The following is a 19,731-nucleotide window of genomic DNA, read 5'->3' as shown; positions in this document are numbered from 1 at the left end:
CCACCCCCAGGGGCCGCCACCCACAGGCGCCGCCACCCCAAGGGGCCGCCACCCCCAGGCGCCGCCACCCCCAGGCGCCGCCACCCCCAGGGGCCGCCACCCCCAGGGGCCGCCACCCCCAGGGGCCGCCACCCCCAGGGGCCGCCACCCCCAGGCGCCGCCACCCCCAGGGGCCGCCACCCCCAGGCGCCGCCACCCCCAGGGGCCGCCACCCCCAGGGGCCGCCACCCCCAGGCGCCGCCACCCCCAGGCGCCGCCACCCCCAGGCGCCGCCACCCCAAGGGGCCGCCACCCCCAGGGGCCACCACCCCCTGGGGCCGCCACCCCCAGGCACCGCCACCCCCAGGCGCCGCCACCCCCAGGGGCCGCGACCCTCAAGCACCGCGACCCCCAGGGGCCACGCCCCACACTTTGGGAACCACTGGAGTAAGGAAACACAAAACAACACTCACACCGTCTGGTGAACAAAAAAGGAACTTTATTTTGATAACAATAAAGGCACAGAACAGACTTTCCCTCCAGGTCCAGAGAGACGAGTTTGTATCTTCATTTTTTCTGACAGTTATGCAGAAAACAAACTGCAATGCAAATATGCAGGAAACCAGATGAAATATTTGACAAAATGAAAAATAACTTCCTTTCCCAGATCATTAATATGCTCCAAAATCATATCAAACTGTAGGATTCCTTCAAGCAACAAAACAAAATACATTTATATTATGAAATATCCTATAATAATACTTCAAAGACCAACATTTGAGTTCATACACAGACATGTGGCTTTAAGTCACAAATAATCCACTAAACTGACCTGATAAAAATAAAAAAATCCACTCAGTTTCAGCAGATCCAACATGAACACCAGGGGCCTCATGCATGAAACAGCTCACAGTTTTCAGAGCCAAAGCTCCTCAGGTAGCAGCTCACCTTTACCTGTGATGTCAGACACACCCTGATCACCTCAAAAATAATCAAACCTGTTGATTATTTATAATCAAACTGTTTGAATTAATCTCCTGATCCAACCTGTTTCCTTCTTTCAGTGAGAATGAAATGACCTCATAGAAACATTTTGTGTTTCGGTGACAGAATGAAGCGTTTCATCTTTATGAGACAAACACTGAGAGAAAGTATCTTTACATTGGAGTGACGTTTTCACACACTTTTATTTTCATTTTCTTTATTTTGTGCGAGTGTTAGCTTATTGCGGTTCAGTTTCATCGTTTAAACAATAAAATATTAAAATCATGAAAGATGCTTCTTGGTCTAAATAACTGAATGTCGTCAGATTTCAGTGGATTTTGTGAGTTTTGATGATTTGAAGTTTGAAATTGTCCACAGAAAAAGTTTGGTGGCTGCCGCACATTTTCACGCCAACGGAAAAGTGTGTGTATATTTACACAAACTTTGACTTAAAGTAAATTTTTATACATGTCAACTGCTGCATAAAACATGGCGCCGCACGCTTTATGCACGAGGCCCCAGAACTTTAAGAACTTCCCTGAAACAGAATGAAATCTTGGTTTTCATGTGAAACACGTGGTTCTCTTCGCTCCTCTAACACTGACCGTAGTGAGAATAAAAGACATTAAATTAGTGCAAACAATGCCCACTGGAGCGGTTAGTAACCTTACAGAACCTGCAGCTCAGAACCAATCAACATGTTGGAAAACTCAGCGGTTCATGAGGTCCGGTGACGCTGCAGAACCTGACAGACCCGTCCAGTCTGCTTCTAGTGCATGTTTTCCAGTCACAGTAAATTAAAACATAAAGACAACAGAAGAAAAGTGCAACAGTGACGACGATCATTCAAAATAACATTAAATCAAAGGAATGAAGCTGTTGGTCGGTGTGGAGGGCAGATCTGACAGGAAGCCACGATAAAAACAGGCTTTACGTCCAAAATCCGTCACTTCTAATGGAAGTAGGTGGAAAATTACAGATCTATTGTCAGTTTGATCTGATAATCCAAGACTTTCATGGCAGATACGATGACTGCTGTTCAAAACAAAGAAGCTCCTACTTTTATTTATTATTTTTATGGCTTCCTGTAATTTTAATGAACTTGTAAATAAATCCATCAGATAGAACAAAACCTCCTGGCATCAACATGCTGGCTGATTCAGGCCACTGATCCCATCGGAACGACGAGACTTCATGCCAATAAACACGTCAGTTTGAACTGCAGGCTGAGCAAAACAACACAGAAAAACTCCATCATTCAGCTTCTCTGGGTGGCAACTATCAGTTATTTCACATCTAACTGGGAAGCTCAACAGAAAATATTACAGAAGGACACAAAAGATCTGAACTGATCCATGTTTGGTGGCAACACAATTTAAATTGGTCCATCGGGTCCAAACGGCTCCAGAAACAGAAGTGGGGATGTGGAACAGAGCGAAGATGTTACTTTGTTGTTCATAAAAGTGATGATATTCAGTCTCTTTGGCATCGCTGCACACAGCAGGAGACTCCAACCTCAATACTGCTCTAAAATTAAAACTTGTTTATCCTCATAAAGGGACATGAACACAGCAGCTGCTTTAAAAAGTTAAGCAGTTATGAAATGAATCAGAGATCTTAAATAATGAAATCAGAAATGGAAACACCCAATCATGGTTTGTTAATGTGGATCAAAACTAAATTAATTAGATCTTGTTGTTGTCATGATGAATTCCAGATAATGATGAACTGAGCAGTCAAAGCAAACACCAGAGAAAACTCACCCAGATCTCTATAATCCCAGGTTATTTGTACCAAAACAAATCCTAAATATTGTTTAAATATTGTTTCATTCAACTGTTGAATCATTTAAAATCCTCCAGCAGCAGCAGAGAAACATCCAGGCAGCAGATCTGAATGTTAAACTGCTTCAGTTTAACATTCAGATTGCAAAACTAATTCAGGTATAAGAGAATCAGTCCAGGCTTACAAATGTCTGTTTGGGCTGTGTGGATATAACCAGATTATTCCAGATTATAAGACACACTGGAATACAAGTCCCATTAATTTAGAAAATGTTAAACATGAGAGGGACGTCGTTCATATTAAAGATTTGATCTGGTGACACGTTGTGTTCAGATGCTTTTTAACAAACTCACAGAATCTGTCAGCTCTAAATCTGGAACGATCTGGAACGGTTTCGCTCCGACAGCGAAGTGCGCAGCGGGGCCGAGCGGAGACGCATGCAGTAGACATGCGTTGCATGAAGCCGTAAGACCAAGAAGGCCGTCCTTGGAGAAGTAACTCCACCGACCAACAGACATGGATATCTAGACGAACTGCGGGTGGAAAATCAGAGGAGGAAGCAGAAATACCCTAAACCTAAGCAGAAATCCTCAGAACAGCAGCAGCTCATTCTTTATGTTCAAACTGTTCCTCCAGCTCTGGCCACCTTCCTTTCAGCAAAGCCTCTTCTTTCCTCACAGCTGCAGACGGTAATGTTTGATCCTTGGGTCGTATCCGTCAGTATGAACTCATATTTAATGAATCAGTCAAATAAATGTAACATCTATAAATTAATCCTGTAACTTATAGAGCGGAAAATAAAAAATGGTGTATCCACTAAAAATGTCTGCATGTTGCCCATCTGCATCCACAGCAAACCATTTCTAGATTTTTATTCGTTGGTCGTTCCTCCTGAACGGGGGAAAGTTCTGCTGGACCTCCAGCTCCATCGGAACCGGACGGTTCTGGACACGGCTGCTTTCTACCGCAAAACAGAGAATACACGTCTGCTTTTGGACAGAACGGTGAAGCTCTGACAAACTTTAAAAACATCTCAGACACAGAGGAACATCATGATTAATAAAATAAACTTCAATCTTTTCTGATTGGCTGCCTTCAGGGTTTTAGAGGAAACATGATTAGTTGTAACATCAGAAGTAAAAACAACTCAGTAAAACTACGGTAGGTTAAGTTCTACACTTAAAGGAAAGACTTGTCATGTTGTTTGTGCTGCAATGCATCCTGGGTAAATGAAGAATGCTATCTGATGTAGCATTAGCTCCTTCCAGTCAGAACATTGATTTTTGTGTTCAGGCATTTTAAGTTGAACTGGAAGACAGAAATGATGGCAGGAGATGAAAATGAGGAGCAAACTGAGGAAGAGGAAAGAGTCGGCTGAAAAATCTGGTGTTTGTGTTGCTGCTGCTTGGAAACCAACTGGAGGGTGAACACCGCGAAGACGTCCTGATCCTAATTCAAGCTGTTTACGACTCGCGCTGAGGCCGAAACCTTTTCTCAAACACGTCTGGATGGAGAGTTACACAGAATCAAAGATGTTTCATCATCACGTTAAACCACCACTCGTTTTGCTAAATTTGTTTTGTTTTGGCTTTAGCTCCCGCTAACGGCGTTAGCTCTCGCTAACGGTGTTAGCTCCCGCTAACGGTGCAGAGAAGAGATTGAAAGCCGATCATGTTAGCTTGATCCAATAAATCTCTTTTAATGGCAAATTAAAACCGTGTGGCTCGATGAACGACTTCTTGTGTTTTGATTTTAGTCTCTAGGCATCTAAATCTTAAAAAAACAAATAAATAGAATAAAACTGGCAACTTTCATAAGTGAGAAAAATTATATATGTTTTCTAAAATAATTTTTTACATCACAAAACAACAACTTTTAGGTTGATAGGAAAATTAAAACATATTTAGTTAACTAGTTGTGGATGTTTTGACCAATTATTTTATGCTTTTCTAAAAACTCCCCCGTGCCTCCAGACAAGCTCACCATGTTCATACAGAGACAGTCCACAGCCGTCTCAGATGGTCTCCGGTAAGCAAATAAAGTTTGTTTTCTATCCTCAACACCAAAAATAAAGAAACATAAGAGAAAATCTGCACCCTGCAGTCTGAAGGCTCCTACTGCGTGGAAGAAGATCTCCCTCCTGCAGCCTGAGAGCTTCTTCCCTGCAGCTCTCAGATGCATCTTGTTGGTTTTGGGAATGTTTAATAAAGTTAGAGACGAACCAAAGCCCAGGCTTGGAGGCCAGGCAGAGCGGGGCGGGGCGGCGCCGCGGCGTTGGGTCAGATGGTGATGTAATGCTGTCGCAGTTTGGCCACCAGGAACTCGTGGGTTAAATTATGTCTTGTGATTATTCCCACAATCTGAAATAGAGACTTTGCTCAGAAACAACTAAAACGTCAGTGCAGCTGTACGTACAGGAAGCGCCGATGTCTGAGTAGAACTTACTTCTCCAACAGCGTTGACCACAGGAAGGTGTCGAAGGCCCATGGTTCTGAACAGGTTGAACACCTGGGAGATCCGGGTGTTTGGTGAAACCGTGTAAGGACACGTGTTCATGTAGGGCGTCACATCCTAGCAACGCAGATCGACGTTTTACCAGCAGCTCCAAGTCAAACTGAATTCAAACTTATTCAGCAGCCGATCGGATCGTACCACTATCATCCGGGGATTGAGCAAGGCCAGGTCCACTTCGTGGATGTCCGGGTAGCGCGGGTAATCTTCGGTCATTTCTGTGAACGACAGCCTGGGCTGAGTGGCGCTCTGCACAGACGGAGACTTCTGTCACCAACAGGGAATAAAACAGGGATCTTTGAACAAACGTGTGACTGACCGACTGGTTCTCGGAGTAGCAGACGCCTCGGATGAGCAGGTTGACGAGCTGGGAGCGCAGGATGAGGCCGTGGAAGGTGAGCGGCCTGAATCGCTCCTCCATGGTCCACTCCTCACTGGGAGACTGGTCTGGGTACAGGTTTGGGTAGGGAGCGTGCCTGAAGACCGAAACAGAACCAACGTTATTCTGCTGGATGCTGTGAGAGAAGAAAAACATTTTGTAAGTTGCAAACAGTTCAAAGGTCACTGTCCCACAACCACGACTGACTGACTGATGCAAAAATGAGACACCAGACTGAAGAACAGGCTTCATATTTTTATGTTTTTATGATTTACCACAAAATCTTACGGATTTTTGTGGTAAGGCTTGTCCAGTTATTTCAACTGGTCCAACTCCAGTTTGTCCCAAAAACCTCCAGATTCATTAAAAGAAAAAAGCAGAAGCAGACAGCAGACTAATAATAGTCAACTTGACAAATAATAGCAGCACATTCCTGAAAACTTCTCTCCACTTTTCTGTGATGCTTCGGTTGATCAGTGGATGGAAAAACTAATGAACGTTTCTTATTTCTAAAGTTTCCATGACAACCGGATACAAACAGCTGAAAACTGAAAATAAGAGAAAATGTTTTTCCCTTTGTGTTTTTGACATCAGACAACTCTTTAATGAGATTAAATATATTTTGTTATTGCCTGGAGGAGCAGCTATGATTTCATCTCCATGCAGAAAGTTTTTATTCTGCTGTTGTCTAAACGTCTAAATCTTTTCAGATACACATCAGAAAACATTTTTGGAAATGCTGTTGTGTAAACAGGACCTAAATGTAATTTTTAGTTTTAAATAAAAACAATTAGATCTTGTTTAGTTTTGCGTTTTATCTGATTACTGAGTTAAATTGTCAGAATGAAGTCCTGCAGACTTTCATCCTGTTGGGTGAGAAAAGTTTTTTCCTGCTACCGTCTCTCCAACATCTGCTGCAGCAGGTCCTCTCCCTCCTCCGCCGGCTCCGCCGCCGCGATCTGGTCGTCACAAACGTTCCTCAACTCGCTGGACGGGTACGACTTCATGGACTGGCAGCGCCGCCGCTGCTCCGCCGCACGAGAGACGATGTTGGACTTCTGCCAGGGAGAGTAAAGGAAAAAGTTATTTTATTTCTGTAGCACACTTTCAGCAACAAGGCAATACAAAGTGCTTTACAGGAATTAAAATGAAATACAAACAAAATAACAAACCAAAGGAAAAGAGAATCTAAAGTTGATCTAAAGTAGGAGCTCCTGTTCAGACCAGCTCCTCTGGTCCGATTCCATTTCTGTTGGAGGAACAGGAGTCTAAAAGTTACTCTAATAACTTTTTAATTTAATTAGATCCATTATTACATTATTGGATCTAATAATGTTGATCCAAAGTTAATAAAATGCCTTTCTGGACATTCAGACAGAAAAATATCTTCAACAAACAATTCCTGGAATTAAAAGACAAACTATGTGATGAAAGATTCATAAAACTTTTCTTTTCCATAGCAGCATCTCTCTGCTTACAGTTAAACACGTTTAAAAACCTTTACACATATTACAGTTTAGATATTATAGTTTGTTTGATTACTTTGTCACTCAGCACCAGCTTTTTCCTTTAATAAATGAAATTCTTAAATTTTAAACTGATTTTTGTTTTTACATTATTTACATTATTAATTAAACACATTTGGTAAAAACACTGGATGTAACTTTGGTGATTAAAGCTGTAACTTTTACAATAATATGATTTTTCTATATTTTCTAAAACCGTCATCATGTTGTGACAGCATGATGTGAGACGGCTGGTCAGTGAAAAGATCTGCTGTCTGAAGAAAAGCAGCCAATCAGAGCCGGGAGGCGGGTCTTCCTGCTCAACGCGGCCAACGGCTGACAGCCTCAACCCAGTTACCTTGAATCGAATGTTGTTGCTGATCAGGATGTTGCCCTTCATGAAATCCCGCTCGTTCTGTCGGTTTTCCGTGACCACGGGAAAGGCGTGGTAGACGGTGGTCCGGAGGATGCTGACCAGGGACTGGACCCGAGTGTGGGGATAAACGTAGGTCAGGTTGGGCTCCATGATGTCGCTGGCTGTCAGCCTGGAGGGATAAAGGGAGGAGAAGAAAACTGAACACAAGAAAGTCAAGGTGGAGAACAGGAACGTGGCTCAGTTGGTCATTTAATGAGTGAACTTTATTTTAAGGAGCTAACAAACTTTACACATGATCTTACTTGTCCATCTCCACCTCCGTCTCCCACTCCAGCAGAGGGACGCCTTTCAGCTGGATGTGGACGTCATAGATGCCCTTGTTGAAGAAATCTCCAGTCCATTTAGCAACCTAAAGTTCAGACACAGATTTAACTTCATGTGCTGCTGCATTGTGATTGGTTCACTCCGACATGGAGCTGTGCACTAAGAACAAACGTCTCCAGATTGTCCAGAAGTCTGAGGTTCAATTTACAAACTGAAGTTGTGACGTCATAATGTTTCCAGAGGCTCTTTAGTCCTTTAAAACAAGCTGGCTTAGTGTTTTCTAACATGCCAAATGAGGCTGAGGTCAACCGCTTAGGAGTTTCTGTCATTTAGGAAAAATGACCAAAACACACAAAACTCAGAAACACAAACTGCAAACTGAAAGCATCGGATGACAGAAAGGAAGCAGCGTTGGCACCATTAGAGTGATCATGATGGGCAGCCCGTATGTGATCTCATTGGTGGACTCGATGAGGATGACGGTGAGACTGATGGTCATCCTGACCACGCCCCCGAGGAAGGCAGCGGCTCCGATGAGGGCAAAGGTCCCCGAGTAGATGTGGAGTCCCAGTTTCCTGAGAGAACAGATCCCAGTCAGAACCAGTAACAGACACAGCTGTGAACCTTTCACTGCTAAACACCAGACAAATCTTTTAAAACCAGGTTTAGACGTAGTTCCAGCTCCAAAAAGGAAATGGTTTTTTAGCCAGCAGGAGGAGAAACTCTAGTGGTTATACTGGTGAACACTGAAAGATGATCTGCCTGTTTTCTCCTTTCCTCTCTTTCTCCTCTGAGGCTCAATATCACATCACCATGAAAAGATCAAGTTGAAAACACTTGGAATATATTAGCAAAAGTAAAGAGGCGTTTAATTTCACTTCCTGCTGCACGCCGCTCCGTTTCCACCTGCTCTGGTCGGAGCCGTTTCCCATGAGGTCATTCATCACTTTGGGATTTAGAGAATTTAGCAACTAGAACATTATTACATAATAAATGTGTCTTTGTATAATATTTAATTTACACTTTGAGGACGTTTGCGACGAGACGTCCGAACGCAGCGCCGCACAGGAGAGACGGGACGAAGAGACCGCTGGGGACAGAGACGCCGTACGTCCAACACGCCAACAGGAAGTACAACAGGAAGAAGATGGACAGAGTCACCGGGCTGAAGGTGCCTGCAGCATAAAGCAGAGAATCTATTGATATATGAAAAATCAACTCATCTCTTTATGAAACAAAAAAACATAAATCACTGAATCTTTAGAAGAACCTTTAACATCAGAGATCATCTTACCCTGTTTATTAATGATCAAAGTAGCATTATGCATGTTTATTGGTGCTGCCCAAATCCACAGAGAAACTATTAATTACTCCTGCAATAAGACTTTTAATATTGCAATGAAAATATGTGCTGCATCAGTTTATCTCCCGCATGAGATGAACTCAAAAAGGCGTCAAGAAGTAAAACGAAATGCGGAATATTTGCATAGAATAGCAGTTCTTTTCAAAAACAGTTAGATATTTGCTTGGCATCATCATCAGTTAGCCATTGTTCCCAGAAGGAGCCGAACACCTTGGCCTCTTTGTGGGTTCAAATCCTCACCGTCCTGGTGGAAGAGCTGGTGGATGGCCGCCTCCTGCGGGTTGAAGAACAGCGTGGCCATGTCGTTGTAGGTTTGATTGGAGCAGAAAAACTGCCGGATGGTTGAGTTGATGTCTTCACTGCCAGAAACCTGCAAACAGCAAACCGTCTGTGAGGACATGAAGCTGGAGAGGCTGCAGGTGAGGAATTATTTTTATTTTCTGTTTTTTCTGTCAGAGACTCTGAGAAAATGATCCGGCCTTCAACTGTCTTCATAGGAGATATTTAAAAGTGTATCCTCACTGTGGAGTTATGGGTCGTCGGGGAGGACAGGTCCCGACATTCACCCAACAGAACGGAGGCCAAAAATATCACCAGCGTGGTCACCATGGCAACCAGCAGACTCTCCAGGACCCTGGGAATAAAACGGCGTCAGTCTGTTTATTAGGCGGATCGACGGTCCAGCTGCCGGGCGAGACGGACCTGATGAACCGGGCTTTGGGGTGAATGTTTCTCATCCGATACTTGGCCAGGCACTTGTTCATGCAGTTGAAGAGCGCCCCCAGCAGGCCGCCCACCACGCCCATCAGGACGAAGAAGCCGAGGTCCACTGCTGTCCACAGGTGGCATTTCTTTTCCCCGTCTGAACACTGATGGACAAAGACTAAATGAGTAAAACTTTGGTGGACTCCCGCAATTTCTTTAGAAGACTCCAGATATTTTAACTCTGATTTATTCAGAAAAAGACTTTATATAAGGTTGACACTGATTAAAACCCAGCTGGTTAGAGCTGCTTCTGAATCCTGACAAATATTTGATGTGAAATGATGATTTTAACAAAAACACAATGTCTGTTACTGGTTTTCACACAAACACTCTCTGATGTGTTTATGATGTAGAGAACTTTGATATAAAAATAATTTATATCAATGTTTGATAGAAATTAAAGGCATTATTTTTACTTGTGTCAGTCAGCAACTGGAAAATAACAGGAAAGTTGTTGCAATAACTTTGGAGTCTAAACTGGATGCATCATTTTCATTTATAACTAACTTCAGATGCAGTTTCACGTTTTAGGGCTTTTACTGGTTTAGCTGAAAAACCTGCAACGTTTACGTCGACAGATATGAGAGATTAATGTTTAAAGACAAAATGATAGAATTTGGTCTGAATTAAAATCATTCACAGTTCAGCTTTAGCGTCTCTGATAATGTCAGGAGTATTTCTACGCAGTGAAACATCTGATGAAATGCTAAACCCAGAAACAGACAAACAAACCAACTCATGATGGATCCCTCACCTTGAATTCTCCAAAGTTGAGGAGCCCAGGCAGCTGGAAAGAGCCCCATTTGTTAAAGTTGATCCCAGAGCGGAAGAAGTTCAGCGTGAAAGTGGCCGACATCGAACAGAAGAGCTGAAAACACAAGATCAGATCTGAGAGGGACAACATCTCTTCATTTAGTTTCTGTAAATCCTGCTATCAGCAACATGTTGGAAACAAATCTTAGAAGGAGGAAGTGTCAACATCTCTTCCATCCATGGCAGTCAATGCAACAAGGCTGCAGGATCAAACCCTCAACTCAGCGTTTCTCTGCTCTGGACATGAAGCTGTTACCACGTCATACAGCAACACTCTTCAGTCAGAGGCTTCTTCTGAGTAGCTGTAAGACTGACTGCTACTGCAGCATCACCATCAACAAAAGGTACCAACTCTACAATCCAGATCCATTTGTGCTCTCAGTCCATCTAAATACGATTTAGAGCCACAAATGGTACAAAAAAAGGAACTTTTAATTTTTTATAAATTTCTATTCCAAAAAATTTGTTGCCATTTTTTTTATTTATATTTAGGGAATATTATGTAAGAAAAAATATTACCTGAGAATGTATTATTAGTACTATAGTACTTTTAATGCCATTTTGTTGTGAAAGTGCAAAGCAATCACTCCCACAAAAACAAAAAGATTCTAAAACCTGCATTTATTAAAAAAATTGTTGGTTCTTTAGGATTTCTAAACTGATCATTGTGCTAAAAGATGGATTAGGGCTTTAGGAAAAGACAACGCACCACTTTCCAGGTGAGTGCCTGGTTCCAGAAGGAGGAGCCCTCCTCCAGGCTGAAGAGAGTGCCCCCTATTGGCGCACCGAAGGCAGCAGCAACTCCAGCGGCGGCACCGGCTGACACAAAGTCCCGCTTGTCTCTGGGGAGCAGATTAATAAGAAAATAAGCCACATTTCCCAATGTGGCTGAATAACAAGAGTCACCAGGTCGTACCTGTCACTGCGGAAATAAGGAAAGTCAAATTTGATCCTCTTGAAGGTGATGCTCTGAAACTGATGGAGGGAAGAGCAGAAAATTAGACGTGTGTTACGGCCTGGACAGGTCGCTCATCCATCAGCAGTCAAACAGAGACATGGTTAACCAAGTGTGTGTGTGTGTGTGTGTGTGTGTGTGGGGAGTCAGAGAGCCTGCAGTAACACCCGGAGCTTAACCATCCTCTCATGGTAAAACGGTTTAGAGGAGCGACGTACCTGAGGAAGCCCCGCCCCCACTATGGCTCCACTGTGGATCATCGGACCTTCCTTTCCCACAAACAGACCTGAGAGGACAAACAGAGACGGCTCAGAGCATCGTTCACACCTCACAGCTCTGAATGACTTTTTCTCAAAAATTCTGTCTAAAAACAGGAAAATCTTAACAGAAATGCTGCAGGATTAAAAGGTCAGGCGGACCAACACCGGAACCAACACCGGACCAACACCAGAACCAACACCGGAACCAACACCGGACCAAAACCGGAACCGACACCGGAACCAACACCGGAACCAACACCAGACCAACACCGGACCAACACCGGACCAACACTGGGACCAACACCGGAACCAACACCGGAACCAACACCGGAACCAACACCGGAACCAACACCGGAACCAACACCGGAACCAACACCAGACCAACACCGGACCAACACCGGACCAACACCGGAACCAACACCGGACCAAAACCGGAACCAACACCGGACCAAAACCGGAACCAACACTGGAACCAACACTGAACCAACACTGGAACCAACACTGAACCAACACTGGAACCAACACCGGACCAACACCGGACCAACACCGGAACCAACACCGGACCAAAACCGGAACCAACACCGGAACCAACACCGGACCAACACTGGAACCAACACCGGAACCAACACCGGACCAAAACCGTACCAACACCGGACCAAAACCGGACCAACACCGGACCAAAACCGGACCAAAATTGGACCAAGATGGAACATGTCGAGAATGTTCAGTGACATTTACTGATTCTCTAAAATACAGTATTAATATGATTGAACTGAATCAAATTAATTATTTAATCACATTTTAATCAACTATATATGAATTTTGTTACATTATTGTATAAATATTCTAATGAGCTCAACAGCAAAGATATTTATTGCTTATAATTTTTAATATTTATGTGATTCAGCCATCAAATTGGTGCAAATGCTGCAACATGTTTAGCACTGAGATGCTATTTTGGGATGAACAGCTGATGTGAATCATCATGTCTTCCAGGTTTGCACCATAACTGGTTAACGTCTCCAACAGTTAGATCCTCCCACACGGCAGATCGTCTGAACAATTCATAATAATGTTTCATCTACCCAAAACTGAGCAATAAAAGGATTAATTCAATCAAATTAAACATAGTGAGAAAGTCTGTATTTACTTTATCAAGAGATGACACAATTAATTGTGATGAATATGTTGATCAAATAGTTTAGTAAATCAATTCATTCTGGGCCATTTACCGAAAGAACAACATACTCAGAGCAATAATTAAAGCATAACTGGTTTAATTACTGCCAGTTAATTAGTAATAATTCAACCTTCTTTGAAAAAAAATAAACCTTTGTCAGTAATTATGTTCTGCTCCGGAAGCAGTTTTAACTTCAAATGGGTCAAATTCTGTGAAAATAAATTTCCTGTTAAGTCCCAACTGACTAACGAGTAAATAGAAAATAAATCACTAGATCATCAGTACGCTGCATCGATGTTCAGTCCAGCAGAAAGAGCTGAACTTTCCACCAAGTGACGTTGTAAGGATTTTTTTTAGCTTCAGATGAATCCTGTAAAACATGATCCAATGTTCACTAAAGGAATGCTGTCATTGCATTTTAGGCAAATAAATCTTTATGTTGTTATTTAAAAAGGGAATTGAGAGTGAGAAACTTGCAGAATGTGTCACTTTTCTTTGATTAACCGTGAGAACAATCGATTATTACCTCCAGCCACGCTGAACAGAACTCCAGCAGCTTTGCAGAGAAACGTTCGAAGTCGCACGATTCCTGGGATCTTCACTCCATTCAGGTAACTTTTGATCTCTGGGATCCCGGAGCCTGCAGCCACCGGCTGGAAGTCGAGACGCATCGACAACAACATGTTAGCGGATTGGTCTCCTACCACACACTTCAACTGAAAACACATCCAAGCAGGTCGGGTGAAGGAGTGACGTTCAGCGCCTTGGCTGCTGGTACGTTCCCACTAACACGCGGTTACTGTGGAAACGTACCTCAATGAGAACCAGCACGCTGGCGATGAAGACGAACAGCATGTTGAAGGTGAGCAGCTCCAGCAGAGACAAAGACAGACAGCCTCTGTCTGTGCATTTCTCTATAGCTGGAAGTCTGCAGTTAAGGAGCACTTCCTGTTTTACATGACGGAGCTTCCTGTGTGTTGCAACGCTAAAGGATACAATCAGCGACCACGGAGAATTTGATTTTAGTGAAGAGATGAACAAAGAAGTCCACAAACAGTCCCAGCAGTCCGACTGTGACCCCGATCACAAACACCATCACCCACCGCACCGCCTCGTACTTTCTGGCTTTCTGAGGAAAAATTAACGATGCACTCAGACTTTACACATCAACCATCTTCAGAGATTATTTTTATATTTATGTTCTTTTCTGAAATGACACTAAACCGTTATACATTTCCTCACCTTGTTGTCCATACCCTCCAGAACCTCCACATACGGCTCGTTGATGCAGCGGTCATAATCCAGACTCTAAAAAGACAAACAGAGCCACATATTCACCAATTCATTTGGTAATAACTTCATAAAACTCTGTGATAAAGAGTTTTGTTCAGTATACTTTCCTTTCAAACGGAACCAACATTTTTATTCTTTTTAAAGCAGTTCTGATCAATAGTTTCATGTACAGGTGGAAGGTCCTGGTTATCACATTAGGGTCGGGATTTCAGTGGGTTACATTTTAATAATTAAATACATAGATTTTAACACAATTAAATGCATTTTTAAAAAAAAACATACAAAAGGTCCAGTGTGCTCTCTGGTACACCTGTAAATCTGACGCACAAGCCACATCCGGGAACAACACCAATGGACGTCAAAGCCACCATGTTGTGGCAGAACGGCACGATCTTCTACTGAATAACTGGGTTCTGACAGGGTCCAAATGCACAGAACCAGGATGTTCTGCGACCTGTAGTCAGGAGGTAATTAGGACAAAATGCTAATGATGTAGAAGACAGCCATAGAACGGGGTCACTCAGGGTCAAAGCGATTTAAACTCAAAGCCACAAAATACCAACAAAAAAAAAACCTTCTGCAGAACTGCTGATCAGAACCACTTTAAACATCTCTGGAAACTTCCCAAGGTCGCTCACCTCGTAGTCTTTCCTGGGCAGAATCTCATCTTCCTCATCTCGGATTTCCCCAAGAATTGTCTGAGAAAATATGAAAGAATATATATATTTTTTTAAATTATGCACAGGGAGATTTAATTAACTATGAAACAAGCTAGATGAAATCACAACAGTAGGGACTGCAATCAGCTGTCAGTTTGCTACTTGTGATGATAACTTCAGGTGGACGATCAGGACAGATGCACAAAAATGTTAAAATGAGTTTATAGCAGCTGAAATTAAACCGATAAACGGGAAGAAAATCTGATTCTCTCTGGGGAGAAGCTGAACATCTCAGGCTGGCCGGATGTGCAGCAGCAGCAGCAGGGTGGAGCAGAGAAGAGACTCCTGGAGGAACTCAGAGGAACCGGATCAGAACCCGGGAATGCCCCACCGAACCCCGCCTTCACCGCCTGTACCCCCGCTGTCCTCACCAGCTCCTCCGGCGTCCGCGTCTCTCCCTCGCTGCAGCAACACTGGCAACAAAAACAGCTTCTGCAGCACGCCATCTTTGCTGTTGTGTCATGCTGCGTTCAGGAGCTGTGGTAAAAAACAGAGTCAGCCGAGCTAAAAGCTATGAAAAGAACATTTACCGAAAAGAAAACCAAGAGATGTGTTTGAAATAAAAAATAAATATAAAGTGATTTGCTTCAAATGCTTCATAATCGGACTTTTTACTCATTTGTAATAATTTAATAAATGCATCGGTTTGTTTTGAAAGCGAATATTTCCCGAGACAAGTGAATGCAGCAGAACTCCTTTCACGTGACAATTTTTTGTTCGAAAGCTTTATTAAACAACTTTCCGTTAACAACAATAGAATTACTGGATTATAAAAACTGGATAGTTTTAAGTAAATGTATCGCTGTAGAAATAAACTGAAGTGAATATGTTCATGTTATTTCACCAAGTCGATTCAAACAAAAAACAAAAACAAAACAAAGAATTTCACAAATATTTTACATATAAATATATAAAAGGTGGTGATAAATTATACATTTTGGGTAAATATTGAATTAGTACGAATATGCCTGCTATCGACCAAATTCTCTCTGACTATTCATTTGCTTGTGTTCAGGATGTGTGGGGTCTGCAGGAATGCTAGCTGCATTTTCCCTGACCTTTAACCTGGAGGGAGGGAAGATCAGCCCTGATGAAAGGTAATCTAGACTAACAAAATGTTAGAACCAAGTCCTGTTAGATGAGCCAAACAGGACAGACTGAATAATTAATTTCTGTTTAATGTGCTTCATATATTCCTGACTGATTCATTACAAGCATATATTGACATCAAGCATCTTCTATTAATTTTGATTATTATGGCCTACTGCTGAAAATTCATCTTCTCAGATTTTTTATTTTCACTAAGCCCAATTAAATAAGGATTTTTAAAGCAGAAATATGCTGTGCATGCGGTGCTGCATGAATTCCTGCATCAATGCGACATTGGATGGAGGAGAGCAGCATCTGGCTCTGCTGAGCTTCTGGAAGCCCGGGTTGCTTCAACGATCCTCTGCACTGTTGGTTCTGCTCTCTGTCACGGTGACAATGTGCAATGTGCTCAGGGCCCCAGGATCATTAAGGGCCCCTCAGTGGAGTTGATTCATTTTTTTATTCTTTTTATTAATAATTTCTATGTCATTATAATATTAAAACATGACGTGATTTGTTTTTACAATAATATATATTTGATAATGTATGTAGAAATTATTATTTTATGGATAAAAAGAAAAAAAATTGCTCTTTGGGCCCCCTGGTGGCCGCGGTAGGTACCGCACGCTTCGCTGGTATCGTGAGCTGCTGTGCAGAGCATCCAAAGGTCCAAAGCTCCGGTCAGAAGTTAAATTAGTAAAGAAATGTCTCAAAAAGGACTTATCCTTCAGGGTGGGAGAAAAGAAAGAGGAAGAATAGACAAAAAGACAAAAAAGTGTAACAGATTAGTTACAATTTAAGCACCGATTTAGGAGTCTCTTGTGAAAACATTGATCATTTAGTTTGCTCAGCTGATTTTAATTCCTAAAATATCTTTTAATCTGGATTAAAAGATAAATTCTTAAAGGAGTTAACTGGTAGGCTTTCATTGAGTTGTGGGTGTTAAATGATCAGTTAATACGACAAAACATTTTATACTTTAAAATTTAGTAACAAACAAATTCTCAAAGCTCTAACTTGAATAACATCTTATTTTTTAAAACTAATTTTAGCTGCTGAACCAAATAAAACTCTCATAATCTATTCTTGACCAAATTAACACGGACTTTGTGCAATAATGTGGTGAAGCTTCATCTTCAAGAAGGAAACTTGACTGGAGTTTAATACAAATTAGGGGATGCAAAGATTACCTAAATGTTTCATGAATTTAAGTGTTGGGAACCGGCGTTTGGCTCTCTGGAATTTTTCTGTTTGCCTGCTGCTTCCCACTTCTTCCACTAGATGGTGCCTAATGGCTGCACACCTTGGAGGGCGTGCCGCAACGCACCTGTGATTCATCACCCAATCATCCCATCTCTCTCTCTTTCTCTCTCCGTTCACACTCGTGGAAGGAGAACGAGTGTGAAGTTTTTTTAAAGCTTTAAACTTCACTTTTTATGGTGGTGTTTCATTTGTTTCGCACTTTAACACATTCTGTTTTCACTGGTGTTTCAATAGTTTTTTTGGGGCAGCAAAAGCTTTTAGCTCGGTGCGATGGCCGGGAAAAGTTCCGGTGCTGCAGGCTTTAGCCTTTTACATCGACATGGTATTAAAATACCAGTTGCCGTGGATTTTTCGGTAGAGGAGTGTGGTTTGGCTGTTGGGGAACTTGTTGGGTGTGAAGGCAGCATCCAGGATGAATAATGCAGTGGTTCTGTTTTTGGACTCGATTGACAAGGTGAACTGCGTAGTTGAGAGGGGAATTGTTTTAAGACGTATGCAAACTACTGTTTTCCCTTTAATGAACCCTGCTAAAAAGATCATCCTGTCTAATTTGTCACCTTTCATCAGCGATGATCTGTTGCTGAAGGAACAGTCAGGTCATGGTCAGGTCGTGTTGACAATAAAAATGCTCCCGTCGCGTTGCATATCATCAAAGTTGAAACCCGTTGTTTCTTTTAGAAGACAAGTATTTATGATTCTCATAAATGATATTGAGAAACTGATCATAGTGATAAATTTAAAGTTGACGGCTTTGATTACATTATTTTTGCGACAACGGAAACTGAGGTGTTTTGGATGTAACCAGGAGGGCCATTCAGTTCGTTATTTCCCTGAAAATATTCAAAAAGAAACTGTTCAGGTTAACGAAAATCCAGAGCCAGGGACATCAGCGGATACTGTGAATGGAGCTACAGTGGGGGCAACTAAGGAGGGAGGTTCAGTGGCTGCTGCTAGGGAGGGAGCTCAAGAAATTAACGCTGGGGAAGGAGTTTCAACAGGAGAGCAAAAGCAGTCAGATGTTTCAGAACGTGACATTGATGATGTGATTACTTCGGTTGAAGGGAGTAAAGAGAGTCAAACAACCACACAAGAAGGAATACAAGAAGAAAGAGATGTTGATGACTTAGTTCGTAGTGGAGGAAATCTGATCAGGGATAATGAAAGTGTTTTTTAAGTACCAAACACAATAAGAAAACCTAAAGAATCCATCCATCCATCTTCTTCCACTTATCCGGGGTCGGTTCACGGGGTCAGCAGCTTCAGAAGGGAGGCCCAGACTTCCCTCTCCCCAGCCTCTTTTTCCAGCTCCTCCGGAGGAATCCCAAGGCGTTCCCAGGCCAGCCGAGAGACATTGTCCCTCCAGCGTGTCCTGGGTCTTCCCCGGGGCCTCCTCCCAGTGGGACGTGCCAGGAACACCTCACCAGGGAGGCGTCCAGGAGGCATCCTGACCAGATGCCTGAGCCACCTCAACTGGCCCCTCTCGAGGTGAAGGAGCAGCGGCTCTACACTGAGTCTCTCCCGGACAACTGAGCTTCTCACCCTATCTCTAAGGGAGAGCCCAGCCACCCTACGGAGAAAACCCATTTCGGCCACTTGTATCCGCAATCTCGTTCTTTCGGTCTTGACCCAAAGCTCATGACCATAGATGAGAGTGGGAATGTAGATCGACTGGTAAATCGAGAATAACTCGAGCACAAAGTGACCTCCCCACAAGACATGAAGGAAACTTAGAGGCTGATTTGGGCAGTTAGAATAAAATCAGTTATGTATATTTATGTCTTCAAAATGATCTTTGGTTGGCGTCAGCTGACATGATCTTTGCAATGATTCTATTTTATAAATGTTTCTTGCTTATCTAATGTCTGGGCAGCACTTTGGTTAAACTTGTGTTTTAAATGTGCTTTATAAATAAATTGCACCTAAGAAAACAGGAAGCTGGCTGCAGACACAGAGTCGGTTCTGGAGAAACAGTTCTGGATGAAACCTGATATCTGGATGTCAGATGATCTGTTGAGTGAAGCTACACCCAGGTTCCTGTGAGGATCGGCTCGCCTCGGGCAAACAGAAATATGATCTGATGACATCAGCATTTTACATTAGTGATATATTTATCACTAATCAGCTGGATAAAATATATCAGGCTTCTGATGTTAATATGAAACTTACCTGATGGTGGTAAAAAAAAGAC

The 19,731-nt window shown here is 42.6% G+C and overlaps 1 protein-coding gene across 1 annotated transcript; it reads right to left on the bottom strand.

Moving 5' to 3' along the window:
• Window positions 1–461: 461 nt before the first annotated feature.
• Window positions 462–15,660, bottom strand: clcn6 (chloride channel 6). The gene is made up of 22 exons (XM_044118918.1): window positions 15,563–15,660; window positions 15,111–15,170; window positions 14,422–14,487; window positions 14,176–14,308; window positions 13,993–14,099; window positions 13,706–13,832; window positions 11,958–12,025; window positions 11,701–11,759; window positions 11,494–11,626; window positions 10,726–10,839; window positions 9,909–10,075; window positions 9,729–9,840; window positions 9,447–9,576; window positions 8,865–9,018; window positions 8,262–8,418; window positions 7,822–7,928; window positions 7,502–7,688; window positions 6,536–6,696; window positions 5,579–5,735; window positions 5,401–5,508; window positions 5,194–5,319; window positions 462–5,108 (listed from the first exon to the last, which is right to left on the bottom strand). Exons 1-22 carry the CDS (start codon window positions 15,635–15,637, stop codon window positions 5,028–5,030), a joined length of 2,589 nt encoding a protein of 862 aa, XP_043974853.1. The 5' UTR covers window positions 15,638–15,660; the 3' UTR covers window positions 462–5,027.
• Window positions 15,661–19,731: the final 4,071 nt, after the last annotated feature.

This window comes from Gambusia affinis, linkage group LG01, assembly GCF_019740435.1.
Source record: "Gambusia affinis linkage group LG01, SWU_Gaff_1.0, whole genome shotgun sequence".
Taxonomy (NCBI): Eukaryota; Metazoa; Chordata; class Actinopteri; order Cyprinodontiformes; family Poeciliidae; genus Gambusia; species Gambusia affinis.
Note: the sequence above shows the minus strand (reverse complement) of the source record. Positions and strands in the feature narration are given on the sequence as shown.

Bases quoted from the DNA above. Each gene is read 5' to 3' on its own strand.
- clcn6 (XM_044118918.1), bottom strand. From the start codon at position 15,637: ATGGCGTGCTGCAGAAGCTGTTTTTGTTGCCAGTGTTGCTGCAGCGAG. The intron at 9,577-9,728 runs GTGAGGATACAC...TGCTGTTTGCAG, and splicing joins CGACGACCCATAACTCCACA to GTTTCTGGCAGTGAAGACAT. The intron at 8,419-8,864 runs GTAAATTAAATA...CTGTTCTCTCAG, and splicing joins GTCGCAAACGTCCTCAAAGT to GAAACTGGGACTCCACATCT.